Raw genomic sequence first — 19,483 nt, forward strand, 5'->3', positions numbered from 1 at the left:
TTCCCCCCCTTGAAGAAATGAACATTTACTAGACAACTTATCACCACTGAATTGCTACTTATTACATCGAGATCCTGGTAAACTCGAACAGCATGGCATACCTAATTAAACATCCTAATTACCCTTTGAATGCATACCCCCCCTCAAACGTAACAATATATATATATATATATATATATATATATATATATATATATATATATATATATATATATAATAATAATTGCATAAATAAATATCATCGCCTCATTGTGGTTTCAATTGTTGTTGGTCAAGCACATGTGTGACGACTTCACATCATGGTGACCCTTCCTGGTCAAATAACACCACGATTGTGCCTTGAGCTAAGTGAGAGTTGACTCTCCAATAAGAGAAATATTTTAACGTAATGGAAATTATGTGTGAGACGAAACTGACATGACCATTAATTAAAGTTGTCCCTGCACGTGACCACCTGAATATTGCATGCTTGTGGGAGGAAGAGGTTACATTGAGGGGAAAAAGATAAATAAAAGTAAGGTAAAGGAGGCAAGTCAAGCAGCCATACCAGAGGGAAGGGTAGTTGAGGTTTGGAAGAGGGAGAGAGGAGTTTGAGAGGAGATATAACATGGGAAGGAGAATGTATAGGATGAAAGAGGAAACGTGGTGAGTTTTCTTGAAAAACAAAATAATTGAAATTAATATAAAAACAAATTAATGTAATAAATTAAAAATCCGACATCTGTGGTTATTTTTGTGGTTTTCATGGAAATATTGTAAAACACTCAGTGTTTTGCCTTTTTGTTGTCTACCTGTCTGCATGCTTAGACACAGGTTTAAGTATCCATTTATTATGAGTTATATGCACAAAATGCACCAAAAGCAAACAAAGTACACCGCACAAACCAGTAGCATACACATAAATGTGCTTTTTCTATAATTACAAGAGCGAGAAAAGTATTGTTTGCAAAAGACAAAGTAGTCATACCTCAGAAGGCAAAAACCATCTTATCAATATCAATAGCAGAAAAAAACAACTTTCAAATTACATGTAGAAAACTCTACAAAGCAAATATCTATATGGACTGGTCACGTAAGCACTGTAAGCTTGTTCCCATTTGCTGCCATAACCGCACACATACAATAAAATGCAAAAACCTCCCAGGCCAGTTTTATACCCTTTATCCTTTCTTTACAACAAGAAAGAAAAGTTTGAAGATACAATTCCAATGCTTTTTTCTTTGTAGATTAACCATGCGACTTATGCTTCAATAAGCAACATAACAATGATCTTTATTCAAAACCTCACCGTGTGCTCATTGTACAAACTGGACTTCGAGGATTCCTGCAGTAGAAATTCCCTTCTTTCATTGGACTGTTTGCCGGTGAAACGATTGTATCAACTCGCACCGAGCTTGCAGCACTCCTTGGCTTTGTACGATATGCCGTTGTTTGTTTCGGATCTTAAAACATTGTACCTGTAACACTGAACAGAAGTGCTGCAGATAAAAAGACAGATAGACAAGCAGAGAGAGAAAAAAAGGGAGAGGGAGAGAGGGAGCGCATTGCTGAGAAAATTAACCTGACTCAAGGTCAAGGATAAGGAATGAGAGACAAAGGAGGTAGCTTTTGTACCATACAATGATCTCACACTGCCTCGACATAGTTGGCGGGAAGCATGCCAGAGTGGCCTGTGCGCTGCACCGTGCCATACATCCAACCCTCATCGATTGCTTGCACATTCACAATAAGATCCCCATCCATGAAGGACACTTCATCGTCATCTGCTGCTGTGTAATCGTATAGAGCACGGTAGGAGCGCTGCTGGGACATACAGACACAATGGCAAGGGCTTGGCTAGACACATTGCCATGCAATACATTTCAACCTACTTTATTTCTTTGAAATTGCATTTTTAAGGCCTTTCAGCTCTCAGATATTTTGCAAGTGAACAAACAGCGATGAAGCCAGTTGACTTTTGGCTGCATTATCAGCCCTGAATCACCAAAGCCATCTACGCTGTTTTCCTCTTCCTGTTCATACACCTTTTCAATGCATAACTTCGTGCTCATCCTTTCCTTGCTGCTTTGTCACCTCAATGGTGGATGCTGCAATGCAACCCGCTTGGAATTTCTCCAACAATTATCCGTTTCCAAAAAATGTGCAATCGTGCCACTCCAGCTTATGCGGTTTGCTGGTACTTCCAAGAACACGCAAGATCATATCATCAAGCCCGTTTGTATTTTTCGTAGAGAAATGAAATAAGTATTTTGAATATCGTTAATAAAAAACACTGCAACTAACTATCTGACAAAAAACTTGAAATGCCTTACAAAGGAGGCTCTACAGGTTCAAACCTGGGTTTTGGGGGGCTGGGGGGGTGTGAGGAGGGCTCGAAGATTGAATAAATAATTGTTTGGTAATCAAATATATTAATACAATCTGTAATTTGTTTGTTTTGTTGCATTTTTCACTTAATGGGAAGTTTTTTTTTTGTTTGTTTGTTTGTTTTTTAATTGATGGTGAGCCGTTTTAAAGTCATCTACTTCATTGTTTTATAAAGTATGTTTCCAAAACGATAAAGTCATCCACATAGCCTGACCATGATCAAATGTGGGAGGGGGATTATACCCTATTTGGTGAAAATGGTACCAAGAAAGAAATCTGGACCCTGTTTGAACATTTTCTGCAATTCACCCTGGGGACACTTTTACAGTGCATTAAAAATATTTTTATATTCAACTCTCATGCCTTAACAGCCAAGGAAGGGAGAAAGCTGTTGCATCCAATTATTAAGCAATGGAACATTGTATCACATCAAAGGCTAACCAAGGACATGTGAGCATGAGCAACTAACAATAGAACAAGGCAATAAATACTCTCCAAATTCAATTATGCAGAGAATTATTTACATATCAGTGGCAGCAGGTGCTTTGCAAAGAGAGCCGAGATGAGGGTTCAATGAACACTGAGCCTTCAAGAGCATCCTCCCCTCCCCCTTCCCAAACAACACCACATACAGCCCCTCCTCCCGACCACCACCTCCCCAACCCCCCCTCCCCAGTGAATTATGTTCTGTTCTTGTGTATGGCAGCTTGACTGCTGGGTAGCTAGCATTTCTTGGAAGTGGATAACAGAAGGATAACAGGCTGAATCAATTCCACCTGGTGTTAATTCAGCAGCGGATGGAGCTCAAACTCAGGACCCTGAGATCCTAAGCCAGCCACCCTAGCCACTAAGCCAACACCAATGTTCCCCCATTGAATTTGTCGATAAACTGATTGAATTAATATGGTGTTGATGCAGCGCATCAACAATCAAATCAAACAAACAAAAAATCAAATCAAACATCAACATCAACATCAACTGACCCCAATCAAAGGGCGGAGGAGCTCCTTGTGAGCCAACGGCCATCCATATCTAGTGCCCAACTGTGTCTGCGGACGTCCTCCTGCAGTTGGGTTACTTCTTATTAGGAGGTTGGTGGCAGGATTTGCACTCCAGCCACCGTAAAACGCTTCATTCCGCAAAACGCAAAAACGCAAAAAAATCTGAAAACCCACTCCGTGGGAGTACCTCCTGTGCAGCTTCCCTTCGCAGGGCAGCTCACCGGATGATGGGATTGGGGCAAAGCCTTCGGGACCCCCAATCTTTGATAGGAGGGAAACCACGGGGTAACATCCCTGGGTCAGATTGCGGGAGAGTGTGTCGGAGTGGTGCTGAGGTGTCGTCCACCAGACGGCGGTCTCCTTGGGTTAACCTGAGGCGGTCCCTTCGGGTGGGTGCCTGGAATGTCCTATCCCTAAGAGAGGATGATCACCTGTCTCTGTTATCATCTGAGCTCAAGCGTTTGGACATCGGGATTGCAGCTCTCTCTGAGGTTCGGAGACCGGATTGCGGCGAGATAATGGTGGGTGGTTACACCTACTATTGGTCTGGTCGCTCTGATGGTTACCATACCCAAGGAGTTGCTGTAGCTCTGTCCAATAAGCTGACCCCAATGATAATTGAGGTAACACCGGTCAACGAGCGTATTATGAGATTAAGGATTCGTCACTCCTTAGGTGTCATTTCCCTGGTCTCTATTTATGCTCCGACTGAGGCGAGTGATCTTACCGTGAAGGATGCATTCTACGCCACACTCGAGTCTGTGGTTGATCAGTGCCCCAGACGAGATACACTTCTAGTCTTGGGGGATTTCAATGCATCGACTGGAACTGATAGGGATGGTTATGAGGTGTGTGTTGGTCCCCATGGGTCAGGAACTATGAACCAGAATAGCACTAAGTTCCTTGACTTTGCAAGAAGTCATGGACTTAGGGTGGCTGGTTCATGGTTTCAGCGCCCGCAAGCTCATCGCTGGACTTGGTATTCCAACGCTGGCGGTGTGGCAAAGGAGATTGACCATGTCCTCATTGACGGTCGTTGGAGGATGATCCAGAACTGCAGGGTCTACCGGAGTGCTCAGTTCCTCAATACTGACCACAGGCTTGTTGTAGCAACTCTAAAGCTGCACCTTAAATCCTGGAGAATGGTACCATCCCAGCCTAGGCTGGATGTTGCCAAGCTCAGGGATGAGAGAGTAGCTGAGGAGTTTGCGAACAGGCTGAGTGGACACTTGGGGGGTCTGGGTGCTTTGGGGGTCCTGAAGAGTTGTGGAGCACCTTCAAGACCACCGTCCTTGATGTTGCCGGTGGATGCCTTGGAGTTCACCGCAGGGCAAAGAAGAATTTTGTCTCTCAAGGGACACTGGATACCATTGACCAGAGTCGCAGGGCCAGGCTGAATGGCAGAGCTGAGCTGTTCAGGGAGCTGAGGCGTAAAACTGTACGTGCACTGAGGGTGGACAAGGAGGCCTATGTGCGAGGAATCTGTGAGGGGGTAGAGCATCACCTGTGGACAGGTGATTCTCGTCCCGCTTACAGGGGAATTCGCGCATTACGTTCATCCAAGCCCATCCCTCGGAGCACTGCAGTTCGAGCAGAGAGTGGTAGGCTCTTGACAGAGGAGTCTGAAGTGAAGGCCCGCTGGGCCGGTTACTTTGAGCGGTTGTACCAGGCTGATCCCCCAGCTGTCGAGTTGGACGTCAAGGGTGTTACAATCCCTGTTGCTGACCCTCGAATCAACTGTGGTCCACCATCGCTTGTGGAAACACGGGTTGCGGTGAACCAGTTGAAACGGGGCAAAGCTCCAGGGATCTGTGGCATCCATGCTGAACTTCTCAAGGCTGGTGGAAATGCTGCACTCGCGTCGTTGCATGCAGTTTTGTGCTCTGCCTGGAACACAGGCATCATCCCAACTGACTGGAAGAGGGGCCTTGTTGTCCCTCTCTGGAAAGGGAAGGGTGATCGCCAAGACTGCAACAACTACCGAGGGGTGACGCTGCTCTCAGTGCCGGGCAAGGTCTTTGCTCGGATAATTCTTGATAGGGTTCGCCACCATCTGCTTGAGCACCAGCGTCCAGAGCAGTCAGGCTTTACACCAAAGAGGTCAACGATTGACCGTATCCTTGCTCTTCGTGTCCTCACTGAACGCAGACGAGAGTTTCGGCAGGGGCTGCTTGCAGCCTATGTTGATCTCTGCAAAGCGTTCGATTCAGTGAATCGGGATGTCCTCTGGAGGATTCTTGGTCTTCGTGGGGTGCCACCGAAACTGATCGATCTGATGTCTGAACTCTACTCTGGTACTGAGAGTGCTGTGAAGTGTGGTGGTACCGCCTCTGACTTATTTCCAGTTGTTACTGGAGTTCGTCAGGGATGTGTACTTGCCCCCACACTTTTCAACACTTGTATGGACTGGATTTTTGGGAGGATGTCGGAGAGATCAAGTTGCGGTGCATCGTTTGGCAATGTCAAGATCTCGGACCTTGATTTTGCAGATGATGCAGTCATCTTTGCGGAGACTTTAGACATCCTCTTGGGGGCCCTCGAGGTGCTGAATGAGGAGTCGGAGCCGTTGGGATTACGGATTTCTTGGGTCAAAACAAAGATCCAGGCTTTCGGTGACATCTTGGATGCTGCTGTCCTGTCTGTGTCTGTTTGTGGTGAGGATGTTGAGGTCGTGGATAGATTCACTTACCTTGGCAGTGATATTCATGTCTCCGCAGGTTGTGAGCCGGAGGTCAATAGACGTCTGGGTCGGGCCTGGGGAGTCATGGATTCACTGGATCATGGGGTGTGGCGCTGCCGGTACCTGTGCGGGAGGACGAAAGTCCGAGTCTTCAGGTCCTTGGTACTTCCAGTCTTGCTCTATGGGTGCGAGACTTGGACTTTGACCAAGGATCTGAGACGGAGACTTAATTCCTTTGGTACCAGGTCTCTTCGGAGAATCCTTGGCTATCGCTGGTCGGATTTTGTGTCCAACGAGCGGTTGCTGAGAGAGACTCGGATGAGATTTGTTACCTGCATAGTCCGTGAGCGTCAGCTGCGGCTGTATGGACATGTGGCTCGTTTTCCTGACGCTGATCCTGCTCACCAGATTCTCTCAGCGAGGGAGTCTCATGAGTGGAGGAGGCCAGTGGGCCGACCACGTGCCTCATGGTTGCAGCAGGTTGACCATCATCTCAAGGAGATGGGGATGGGCCTGGCATCTGCCTGGGGGATGGCCAGACGGAGGCCCCTGGAGTACCAGCGGAAAGTGGACGCAGCGACGCGCTGTTCTGGCACATGCTCCCATACCTGACCTACCTGATGCAGCGCAGGCTTGATGGGCCAAATGGCCTTCTGCGTCAAACGTGTGTGTTTGTGAATGCACATCCTCCACTCCCCATCCCATCCCATCCTGGTGACTTCACCAGTACCTCTTCTCCTATATATACTTCCTTTGTCTCTTGCATTTTCTACCTGCCTGACTTGTCTCTGTCACACAGCTGACAGAGACCTCTAATCACACTGCTGGTGAAAGCGCTTGAACGGTTCCAGTGGTTCCGGACGTGATTCTGGCACTCTCACCCATCACAGTTTGGAATCATATTCGTGATTGGTATATAACTGTAAGGTTTCAGTCACAAGTGCAAGGACACTTGCTATGTTGCCCTGACGATGCCCTAAAAATGGTGAAACAGGTCAGTAACTGCATTTTCATTCATTTGTGTCAGCTTCTGACATTATATATATTACATTTCCCATCATTGTAATTTGTGCTTTCAAGAAGCTCTTCCAGAAGGCGCAGACATAAACCGCGTGTCGTGACTGTGACGTCATGGCATTCGACTTACGTCGGAGAACAGCTTTTCTTCATCATTGCTCCCGACCGCATTCAATAATGACTCCGGGTTGTGCATGGTGAAGCGAAAGATAAGGTTTTCACATGTCAAGTGGTGCTTATCGCTCCTGGGATCATGCAGCAAGGGCTGTATGGGATGTGGTTCTGGCGCTCTCACCACTCACAATTTGGAATCGCACCATGATTCCAAAAATTTTTTTTCACGGCGTATTGGTGGGGTTTTTTTCGCGTTTTTTGCATGTATAATCACAGTTTTTTGTGGTCATTCACGTTTTTTTTGTGTGCGTATTGACGTTTTTTGCGTGCTTATTCATGCTTTTTTGCATGTCACGGGTGTTTTTACAGGCTTATTCACGGTTTTTTTGTGTGCCACGAGTGTTTTTCCGGGCTTATTCACGGTTTTTTGCGTGCGTATTCATTGGTTTTTTTGCGTGCTTAATCATGGGTTTTTTGTGTGCTTAGTCACGTTTTTTTGTTTCCCAATTCACGGTTTTTTGTGTGCATATTTACGGTTTTTTTATTTGCGTGTATTCACGGTTTTTTGAGTGCGTATTCACGGTTTTTTGTGTGCGTATTCACGGTTTTTTGCATGTCACGGGTGTTTTTGCGGGCTTATTCACGGTTTTTTTGCGGGGTTGACTTGACGGGGTTGACTCAGCCTGCCATCCTTCCGAGGTCGGCGAAATGAGTACCAGTTGTACTGGGCCCGGTGTATGCCCCGGTTAGAATAGGTGTACCATATCCCTGTGTGTCATAAGAGGCGACCAGGGTTGCGTCAGGAAGGGCATCCGGCATAAAAAACCTATGCCAAATCATTATGCGGACAACAAAACGAATTTCCATACCGGATCGGTCGAGGCCTGGGTTACCAACGACCGCCACCGGTACCGGTGGTCAGCAGGGTACCAGTGGAAATTGTGCTACTGCTGGGCGAAGGAGGAGAAGGAGACGGGGAAGGCGAGTCCGGAGGCAGTGGGAGAGGGGGAAGGGAAGAAGTGTGGAGGTAAGAGTTGGAACTCTGAATGTTGGGACGATGACTGGCAAAGGGCGAGAGTTGGCTGATATGATGGAGAGAAGAAAGGTGGACATACTGTGTGTACAAGGGACCAAGTGGATGGGGAGTAAGGCGAGGAGCATTGGAGGTGGTTTCAAACTGTTCTACCATGGTGTGGATGGGAGGAGAAATGGTGTCGGAGTAATCCTGAAGGAAGATTATGTCAAGGGGGTATTGGAGGTGAGGAGAGTGTCTGACCGAGTGATGAGTGTGAAGTTGGAAATTGAAGGGGTGATGATGAATGTCATCAGTGCATATGCCCCTCATATGGGGTGTGAGATGGAGTATAAAGAAGATTTCTGGAGTGAGTTAGATGAAGTGGTGGAGAGTGTTTCCAAGAATGAAAGAGTGGTGATTGGAGCAGATTTCAATGGGCATGTTGGGGAAGGGAATAAAGAGGATGAGGAGGTGATGGGTAGGTACGGTCTCAACAAGAGAGATGTGGAAGGGCAAATGGTGGTAGAGTTTGCAAAAAGAATGGAAATGGCAGTGGTAAATACATATTTCAATAAGAAGGAGGAACACAGGGTGACATACAAGAGTGGAGGAAAGTGCACACAAGTGGATTACATCTTAAGCAGGAGATGCAACCTGAAATAGATTAGTGACTGTAAGGTGGTGGCAGGGGAGAGTGTAGCTCGACAACATCGATTGGTGGTCTGCAGGATGACTTTAGAGGTGAGGTTGAGGAAGAGAGTGAGGGCTGAACCAAGGACCAGATGGTGGAAGCTGAAGGAGGAAGACTGTTGCGTGAAATTTAGGGAGGAGGTGAGACAGTCATTGGATGGTGGTAAAGATGGGTGGGATGATTGGGCAACGACAGCAGAAGTTGTGAGGGAGATAGCTAGGAAGGTACTTGGTGTGACATCTGGACAGAGGAAGGAAGATAAGGAGACTTGGTGGTGGAATGAGGAAGTACAGGAAAGTATAAGGAAGAAGGGGTTGGCGAAAAAAAGTGGGATAGTCAGAGAGATGAAGAAAGTAGGCAGGAGTACAAGGAGTGGCGGCGAAAGGCAAAAAGAGAGGTGGCAAATGCCAAGGTAAAGGCATATGACGAGCTGTATGAGAAGTTGGATACAAAAGAAGGGGAAAAGGATTTATACCGATTGGCAAGACAGAGGGACCGAGCTGGGAAGGATGTGCTGCAGGTTAGGGTGATAAAGGACGCAAATGGGGATGTGCTGACGAGCGAGGAGAGTGTGTTGAGAAGGTGGATGGAGTACTTTGAGGAGCTGATGAATGAAGAAAATGAGAGAGAGAGAAGGTTGGAAGAGGTGGAGATAGTGAATCTGGAAGTGGGGTGGATCAGTAAGGATGAAGTGAGGACTGCTATGAAGAAGATGAAAAGTGGAAAGGTGGTTGGCCCAGATGACATGCCAGTGGAGGCATGGAAGTGCTTAGGAGAGATGGCAGTGGGGTTGTTAACCAGATTGTTTAATAAAGTCTTGGAAAGTGAGAGGATGCCGGAGGAGTGGAGATTAAGTGTACTGGTTCCGATTTTCAAGAATAAGGGTGATGTGCAGAGCTGTGGAAATTACAGAGGGATAAAGTTGTTAAGCCACACCATGAAGGTGTGGGAAAGAGTCGTGGAAGCTCGGTTGAGAGGAGAGGTGATGATCTGTGAGCAGCAATATGGGTTTATGCCAGGGAAGAGCACCACTGATGCGATGTTTGCTTTGAGAATGTTAATGGAGAAGTATAGGGAAGGCCAGAAGGAGTTACATTGTGTGTTTGTGGATTTAGAGAAAGCTTATGATAGGGTGCCAAGAGAGGAGTTGTGGCATTGTATGAGGAAGTCGGGAGTGGTGGAGAAGTATGTGAGGATCGTGCAGGATATGTATGAGGACAGTGTGACAGCGGTGAGGTGTGCGGTAGGAATGACGGACCGGTTTAAGGTAAAAGTGGGATTGCACCAAGGATCGACTCTGAGCCCTTTCCTGTTTGCAATGGTGATGGACAGGTTGACGGACGAGATCAGACTGGAGTCCCCATGGACTATGATGTTCGCGGATGACATCATGATCTGTAGGGAGAGTAGGGAGCAGGCTGAGGCGAACCTCGAGCGGTGGAGGTACGCACTGAAGAGAAGGAGAATGATAGTCAGTCGGAGTAAGACGGAGTACATGTGCGTCAATGAGAGGGAGGGTGGTGGTATGGTGCGGTTGCAAGGAGTTGAGGTGGGGAAGGTGGATTGGTTTAAATACTTGGGATCAACTGTCCAAAGTGACGGAGAGTGTGGGAGAGAAGTGAAAAAGAGAGTGCAGGCAGGATGGAGTGGGTGGAGAAGAGTTGTAGGAGTGATTTGTGACAGAAGGGTAGCTGCAAGAGTGAAGGGGAAAGTATATAAGACGGTAGTGAGACCAGCTATGTTGTATGGTTTGGAGGCGGTGGCACTAACAATAAGACAGGAAGCGGAGCTGGAGGTGGCAGAGTTGAAGATGCTGCGATTCTCGTTGGGAGTGACGAGGATGGATAGGATAAGAAATGAGGATATTAGAGGGACAGCGCAGGTAGGACGGTTTGGAGACAAAGTGAGAGAGGCGAGATTGAGATGGTTTGGACATGTGCACAGGAGGGAAGCGGAGTATATCGGGAGAAGGATGTTGAAGATGGAGCCGCTAGGCAGGAGGAGAAGAGGAAGGCCAAAAAAGAGGTTAATGGATACGGTGAGGGCGGACATGCAGGTGGTTGGATTGTCAATGGAAAATGTGGAGGATAGAGCGAAATTGAGACGGTTGATCCGCTGTGGCGACCCCTAACGGGAGCAAGCCGAAAGAGGAAGAAGAAGAAGAAGATTCACGTTTTTTTGCGTGTCACGAGTGTTTTTCCGAGCTCATTCACGGTTTTTTGCGTGCGTATTCATGGTTTTTTGCGTGCTTAGTCACGTATATTTTGTTTCCCAATTCACGGTTTTTTGTGTGCATATTCACGTTTTTTTTATTTGCGTATTCACAGTTTTTTGTGTGCGTATTCACGGTTTTTTGTGTGAATATTCACATATTTTTGTTTGCGTATTCACAGTTTTTTTTGCGTGCTTATTCACCGTTTTTTTTGCGTGCTTATTCAGGGTATTTTTGCATGCTTAATGCTTATTCATGGTTTTTTGCGTGCTTATTCACGGTTTTTTGTGTGCTTATTCAAGGTTTTTTGCGTGCTCACTCAGGAGTTTTTTGAGTGCTTATTCACGGTTTTTTGTGTGCTTATTCACTGTTTTTTGCCTGCTTATTCAGGGGTTTTTTGCATGCTTATTCACGGATTTTATGTGTGCGTATTCAGTTTTTTGCGTGCTTATTCACGTGTTTTTTGTTTGCGTATTCACGTTTTTTTGTGTGCACATTCACGTTTTTTTGTGTGCATATTCACGTTTTTTAATTTGCGTATTCACAGTTTTTTGTGTGCGTATTCATGATTTTTTGTGCGCGTATTCACTATTTTTCGTGTGCTTATTCACGGTTTTTCGCGTGCTTATTCACGGTTTTTTGCGTGCTTATTCACGGTTTTTTTGCGCGCTTCGTCACGGTTTTTTGCGTGCGTATTCACGGTTTTTTGTGTGCATATTCACTATTTTTTGTGTGCTTATTCATGGTTTTTTGCATGCGTTTTCATGGTTTTTTTGAGTGCTTCTTCACATTTTTTTGCGTGCGTTTTCATGTTTTTTTTGTGTGCTTATTCATGGTTTTGCATGCTTATTCACTGTTTTTTTCACGGTTATTATTCACCATTGCGCCAAAAGGCAGAGAATGGTTAAAACATCGGGCGAAAGAAAATCGAGTTATTAGGTTGGCTCGAGGTGAAAGTATGGCTTCTCCTCCCCCCCTTACGCCTCCCCCATTTCCCCCACTCCCTTCCCCACCCCCCTTCCCCATCCAACAGCATCATCCTGAGATAAGTCTTGTGTTTTTTATTTACGAGTACATAATGTTCTTTGCCTCACCCACCTCACTGTTTTGTAAAAATCACCTTGCTGTTTTGTAACAAATTTAAACAGTAAAAGTCTTGGACTTTTGTTTATTTTATCCTGTATTTATTTTATTTACATGTTTATTGAAATGCATTACATATCTTACATGATATTTAAATTGTGATGTGTTTATTTCTGGCTGCCGCCGACCTTCTTCGATATTTTCTTGAAGCTCAGGAACCGAACCCCCCTTTTCTCAGAATGTAGCCCCCATGATATTTGAGGATTAACTGTACTCTCACAGACTAATTAAAATATATAATCAAAATGTGATGTTGGAGTTGATGATCAGATCTCGTCGACAAAATAAGTGTCAAAATTTGGAGTGAAATCTGAAAATTTAAAGAAATAACGATTCCTAAAACTAATCGTATATCTTATAAGCTCTCAGCAAGGCTGGGCACCCTCCATCTGCGTATTTACACAAGATAACATGAAATTGCCAGAGCATTAAACTTAACTTTTTTGACCGTTCTGTTTTTCTTCTGTTTCTCCCAAAGAGACACTGGCAATGTAAGTGTTTGTAAGAGTTAATATTCCCTGATTACGTTGCAAAATCACGTGACAATGCCCCAACTTGGTACGAAAGTATATAATAAAAATGATCATAATTATTATATATATATATATATATATATATATATATTTATATCAAAAATATGTGGAACGTAATGAGCATTCCTCCGATCTCGATTTTGGCACCAAAGCGTCACCTCCATTCAAGCCTCCGCTTGTGACTTTGTGGAATGGAGGTGATGCTTTGGTGCCAAAATGGAGATCGGAGAAGTGCTCGTCACGTTCCAGACATTATTGATTTACCAACCGATTGCACCACATACCTTCTGCTTAATTGGTTTGCATTAGCAGAAATAAATGTCTGAGTGGCAGATTGGTATGCATTTCTGTCTGCGCTGTTGCTGATGATTCGCCAACAAGCGATGAAACCAGTCTGGCAGCTGAGGGTGTGTCAAGCATTGGGATTCTCGTATATGTACGATTTGTGAATGTCTTTATCGCTGTGAAGGAACTCTGTGAAGGGTTTGAAACAGCAAAGGGCTTACATTTGGTAGCCTTTCATGGCTGCTTTATGCAGCTTCTATGGCTCAAAGAGCATGGGAAGTCATATATATATATATATATATATATATCCATCTATATATATATATATATATATATATATATATATATATATATATATATATATATATATATATCCATCTATATATATATATATATATATCCATCTATATATATATATATATATATCCATCTATATATATATATATATATATATATATCCATATATATATATATATATATATATATATATATATATATATATATATATATATATATATATATATATATATATATATATATATATATATATATATATATATATATATATATATATATATATATATATATCCATCTATATATATATATATATCCATCTATATATATATATATATATCCATCTATATATATATATATATATATATATATATATATATATATATATATATATATATATATATATATATATATATATATATATATATATATATATCCATCTATATATATATATATATATATATATATATATATATATATATATATATATATATATATATATATATATCCATCTATATATATATATATATATATATATATATATATATATATATATATATATATATATATATATATATATATATATATATATATATATATATATATATATATATATATATACATATACATATCTATATATCCATATATATATATATATATATATATATATATGACTTCCCATGCTCTTCTCCATATATATATATATATATATATATATATATATATATATATATATATATATATATATATATATATATATATATATATATATATATATATATATATATATACCAGGCGAAGTGGCGTGCACCTGTAATCCCGCTACTCGGAGGCTTGGGTTGGAGGATCGCTTGAGGACGGGAGCTCTGCACTGGGCCGTGCTATGAGAGGGTGTAGGGCAGCCAGGAATCATGGCGAAACCCAATCCTTATCCCTGCGTCGTCAGAGGCGACCAGGGTTGCGTCAGGAAGGGCATTCTGCGTAAAACCTGTGCCAAATCAGTATGCGGATCATAACGGATGATCTGCTGTGGCGACCCCTAACGGGAGCAGCCGAAAGACGAACAACACATATATATATAGATATATATATATATATATATATATATGTATTTATATATAAATATATATATATATATATATATATATATATATATATATATATATATATATATATATATATATATATATATATATATATATGTATATATATATATATATGTATAATATGCCTGGTGTTGGCGCAGTGGTTAGGGCAGCGGCTTGGGATCCAAAAGGTCCTGAGTTCAAACCCCGTTGAGCCACTGAATTAATACACCAGGGGGTTCACTCAGCCTGTCATCCTTCCGAGGTCGGCGAAATGAGTACCAGTATACTGGGCCGGTGTATACCCCGGTTAAAAAAATAGGTGTACCATATCCCTGTGTCGTAAGAGGCGACCAGGGTTGCGTCAGGAAGGGCATCCGGCGTAAAACATGTGCCAAAAATCACAATGCGGATCATATGGATGATCCGCTGTGGCGACCCCGAACGGGAGCAGCCGAAAGAAGAAGAAGATATATATATATATATATATATACAGTTATGGATTTCAGAATCCGATCCGACGAATGCATACAAACATCTAGGTCCTCAGACAGTTATTTCCCTAAATGCATGTCCACGATAGACCCATCCCCATGTCTGGTGGGATTCGAACTGTGATGCTTTGAGAAGGGTAAAGAATAGATTCCCTCTCTTATGGAAAGCTCCTTTTTCTCTTTACGACAGACACATTAATGCACGTGAGATAGCCGTTAGCCCAACGAAGGCTCGACACCCGCCTTTTTCCATCGACGTTCGACACACACCTCTTTCACCGACATTGATACCCCGTTCAGCAGCTCTATGGATGCTAACTGGCTCTTTTTCATATCGAGCTGAACATTGAGGTGATAATTGTTGTTGATGGTTTATGAGCGCTTCACATTTTTGCTCGGTAAATCTGGCAAATGGCAAACGGCTTCATGCCGTTTGTCCAGCACCACAAACATGGCATCGTAGGCCAGGAATGATCGCGAGACTGGCAGTTTGTCACGTGCAACAATGTGCCAATAGACAAGGTGGATTTGGCTGAAGTCTGCTTGAGGCTCCGCCCAGACTGGCCGCCTATAAAAAAGGATGAGAGGACCGTTTTTTCCAGTCAGTCAGTTGGCGTCAGTCAGTTTGTGATAGCTGGTTGCGATTCTGATGGCTTTGAGAGTCGTTTGGCGGTGGCTGGTTGTAGTTCGGCAGCTTTGGAAGACGGTTGTTCATCGGTTACAATCAGACGGTCATTTCGTATGTTTCAGTCAGATGGTCATTTCCTTAGTTCCAGTCAGAGTGCTGTTTCGTCAGTTCCAGTCAGACTGCTGTTTCGTCGGTTCCAGTCAGACGGTCGTTTAGTCCGTTCCAGTCAGAAGGCTGTTTCGTCAGTTCCAGTCAGACGGTCATTTCGTCAGTTCCAGTCAGACAGCCATTTCATCGGTTCCAGTCAGATGGTTGGTGAGCTGGCGACAGTTGGTGACGGCCTTGCAGCCTTACAGTTTGTCACAGTGCCTCAGCTTCTCACAGCTCCTAACAGCACTCCGTTGGTTGTTGCTCCTGGTGGCTCCCACGGAGGGTGATGCTCAGACCGTTAATGCTGGTTCCGCTCGAGACCTGCTCTTGGCATACCTGATTCTTGGGGGTGACATCGACTGGCATTTAAGCCTGTTTGTGAGTGGGTGCACAGCAAGGCTGGGCACTGGCAACGGATAAGGGGCGCTCACACATTTCAGGACGTTTTATTTGACGCAAGACGACTTTTATTTGGTGAGCAAAACTTGATTTCTCTCCCCCCCCCCCCCCCCGAATGATCTGCTGGGTACCCTTGTCTCATGTTTAATTGATAAGTAAGGCATAGTGATAGGCATCTACTCTTTGTCTCTTTTTCTATCAGTGCCTGATTAATTCTTTATTTGTTTGCAATCATTTTGAATTTCCTTATTTTTACCACACGGAAATAAAAATTTATTTTTATTTATTTTTCCTTATTAATAAATTCCTTTGTTGAGTTCCAACCTGTCCATGCTTGTCCTTTCCTTCCATTGATCCAGCATTGTCCGAACCTCGATAGACTGGGAGGTAATTACCAAACTAATTGACCTGCAATAGTCGGCACACATCAGCGGTTAAACGCTCGACTGCCCAAATTAAGATCTAATCAAGATAATATTGGTCCATTGCCGAGGGCACGCTCCCCATTCAGGAAACCACGTAACCTCGAGTTAAACGGAAAAATTAGACGGTGGACACAGGAACTCATGGTTAACTGATTGGCGTTCGTGGTTCTAAAGTAACCCACCATACCACAAAGTCCATTGGAAGCGGTGGCCCCAGGTCCGGCTCTACCAAGGACAAACGGGGTTTAAACCTCCTCATAATACACTCTGTACCCGTGGCCATAACAATGCATATATATATATATATATATATATATATCTTGTATGTATATGTACATACAGTATGTATATGTACGTATGTATATATATATATATATATGTATATATATATATATATATATATATATATATGTATATATATATATATATATATATATATATATATATATATATATATATATATATATATATATATATATATATATATATATATATATATATATATGGTAATCCCCCGCTATATTGCGGTTCACCGATCGCGCGTTTTACCTTGGAACCTAACTAATTTTTTTCTGCGGATTCCCCTGGTATATCGCGGTAATAATATATAAAATATAAATTATTCAAGCAATAAATTATAACGTGTGGCGCTCGACCAGTCACACAATGCACGAGACAAAGTTTCGCTTGTGAACTTCGAATATTTTCTGCGTTTTTTTTTTTCTCCAAGCCCTATGATGCCGCCCAAACGCCCTGCACCTTCTAAGGCTTCTGGCAAGGAACCGAAGCGACAGAGGAAGGTGCTGACGCTCCAGGAGAAGGTTAAGGTGCTCGATATATGCTTCGGGAAGGAAAAAGGTTTGCTGTGATGAGACGAGCATTGCCAAACCGACCAGACGAGACGAGTCAATCTCCGGCACCTCAAACCCGATCACTGCCAAGCTGATCAGACCAGACGAGTCTATCTCCGGCACCTCAAACCCATTCATTGCCAAGCCAACCAGACCAGACGAGTCGATTTTTTGGGGAGGCATCCATTCATCGCGGATTTTCACTTCTCACGGGGGGGGGGGGTTGGAACGTAACCCCCACAATAAACGGGGGATGACTGTACATATATATATATATATATATATATATATATATATATATACATATATATACATATATATATATATATATATATATATATATATGGGGGATGACTGTATATAAAAATATATACTACTCACTACCGGGAGTAGTGGCGTGCGCCTGTAATCCGGCGACTCGGAGGATCGCTTGAGGGCGGGAGCTCTGCGCTGGGCCGTGCTATGACAGGGTGTAGGGCAGCCCGGAATCATGGCGAAACCCAATCCTTATCCCTGTGTCGTAAGAGGCAACCAGGGTTGCGTCAGGAAGGGCATCCAGCGTAAAACCTATGCCAAATCAGTATGCGGATCATTGTGGATGATCCGCTGTGGCGACCCCCAACGGGAGCAGCCGAAAGAAGATATACATGCATATATAAATATATATACACATATATACATATGTACACATATATACCTATATATATTGTTGTGGATTCCCGCCCGCCAGCATGCGAGCGACCGCGTTTAGCCAATGGCGGCCGCCTCGCCCACCGAACGGACAATCTCGTCGCAGCCTTCCGGATCGAACACCGGAATCCCACTACGGGTGTGTTTTGAGCACACCACAGCCAGGTCAACACTCTACCCGCACTACAGGGTCAATCGCCGAATCGTCGATATACCTAATTAATCGCGAGGGCAGACTACCGAGAGACTGTACCTCAACGGGGCCGCTTGGAAACGAGCCGCTTAAGCAGCTCGCTTCGTTTTGGGATAACCGAGCGGGGTATTAATCGTGCAGCCCCGTTGGACCCGATCACTTTATCGGCTATTTAAAAACCAACTATATTCCGAACGCAGAACGGCAGTTCAATTAGGGAAAAGAACGCAACGTACGGGTTAACATTTAAACAAGCACATTTATTGAATAAGCAGCACATATGCAGTCATGCAGTCATATAATCAAGCAAGGCAAGACACGCATGCAGTTTGCAATCGACAAAGGCAAAAACAAAAGCACGCATGCAATTATGTAACATGTAAGGGACAAACCACGAGCAATGCAAAAGAGCAACTACCATCTATCTATTATGTACACACTTAACAGTTCTACTTAAAGACATGGCGCCACAACGTTCACACAAAGAAACAAGGAAAAACCCCAGGACAGATGAGGGGTAGACTGGACCTCTTGGGGTCTTTATAAACACGGAGCAGCGTAGACCGCAAAGGCTCCGAGAGACCGGGCTGGCTACCTTGTCCCTTGTGGTGACTCGCTAGGGCGACCCTCGATGTCCCCTCTCCCGCGACCCACGTTTAGGCACGGTCTGGCAGGCCGCGCGCCTTGGCTCCGCTGCGCTCCTTTCTCTCCAGCTCCTCACCGACTGCAGAGACCCCAGACTCCAGGCTGATTCAGCTCACAGCGCGGCTCCACACAAATGCCCACAACTCCTACACGACACTCTCTCCTCTCCTCCACACACCTCACAACCTCCATCAGAGCGAGTGAGAGCGACCTTGCGTTCAGCGCACCCTTTTATCTCCACGACGCCTCGCCCCTCCATTCCACCCCCCTCTTCCAGCACGCACGGGAAACTTCCAGAAGAAGGGCGTTTTCCTCACCGAATTGGGACCTTTCGTTAGTGTTTTCCATAGCTTTCGTCTTTTCCGCACTTGTTGAGAATCCACTCGCAGGGTGGAACCCTCCGTCGTTGGGGGGGGGGGGGGTGGGGCCGTCGTCCGTTCTCCCCCGATGAATCCCAGGCTTCTCGCAACCATATGCCGAGGTGGAAATGCGGTTGTGGTTGTGGTTGTGAATACGGTTACGGTGGTTGTCGTAATGGTGGCGTGGCTGGCATTTTGTGGTGGTCATGAGG

The 19,483-nt window shown here is 44.1% G+C and overlaps 1 protein-coding gene across 6 annotated transcripts in view; it reads right to left on the reverse strand.

The window, feature by feature from the left end:
• Window positions 1-814: 814 nt before the first annotated feature.
• LOC147030971 (LIM and SH3 domain protein 1-like) overlaps window positions 815-19,483 on the reverse strand; it is a 214,670-nt gene continuing 196,001 nt past the window's right edge. For 2 of the 6 annotated variants that reach the window (XM_085875598.1, XM_085875600.1), the window contains 2 exons: window positions 1,631-1,803; window positions 815-1,478 (listed from right to left, as the gene is read on the reverse strand). In XM_085875598.1, the coding sequence (XP_085731724.1) occupies window positions 1,379-1,478; window positions 1,631-1,803 (273 nt within the window). In that variant the 3' untranslated portion in view covers window positions 815-1,378. Of the gene's footprint in view, window positions 1,804-19,483 lie in introns of all 6 variants that reach the window. The other 4 variants (XM_085875602.1, XM_085875599.1, XM_085875601.1 and 1 more) reach the window with 4 other exon arrangements.

The sequence above is a fragment of the Eptatretus burgeri genome, chromosome 3, assembly GCF_056783735.1.
Source record: "Eptatretus burgeri isolate ZD-2024b chromosome 3, Ebu_testis_v1, whole genome shotgun sequence".
Lineage (NCBI taxonomy): Eukaryota > Metazoa > Chordata > Myxini > Myxiniformes > Myxinidae > Eptatretus > Eptatretus burgeri.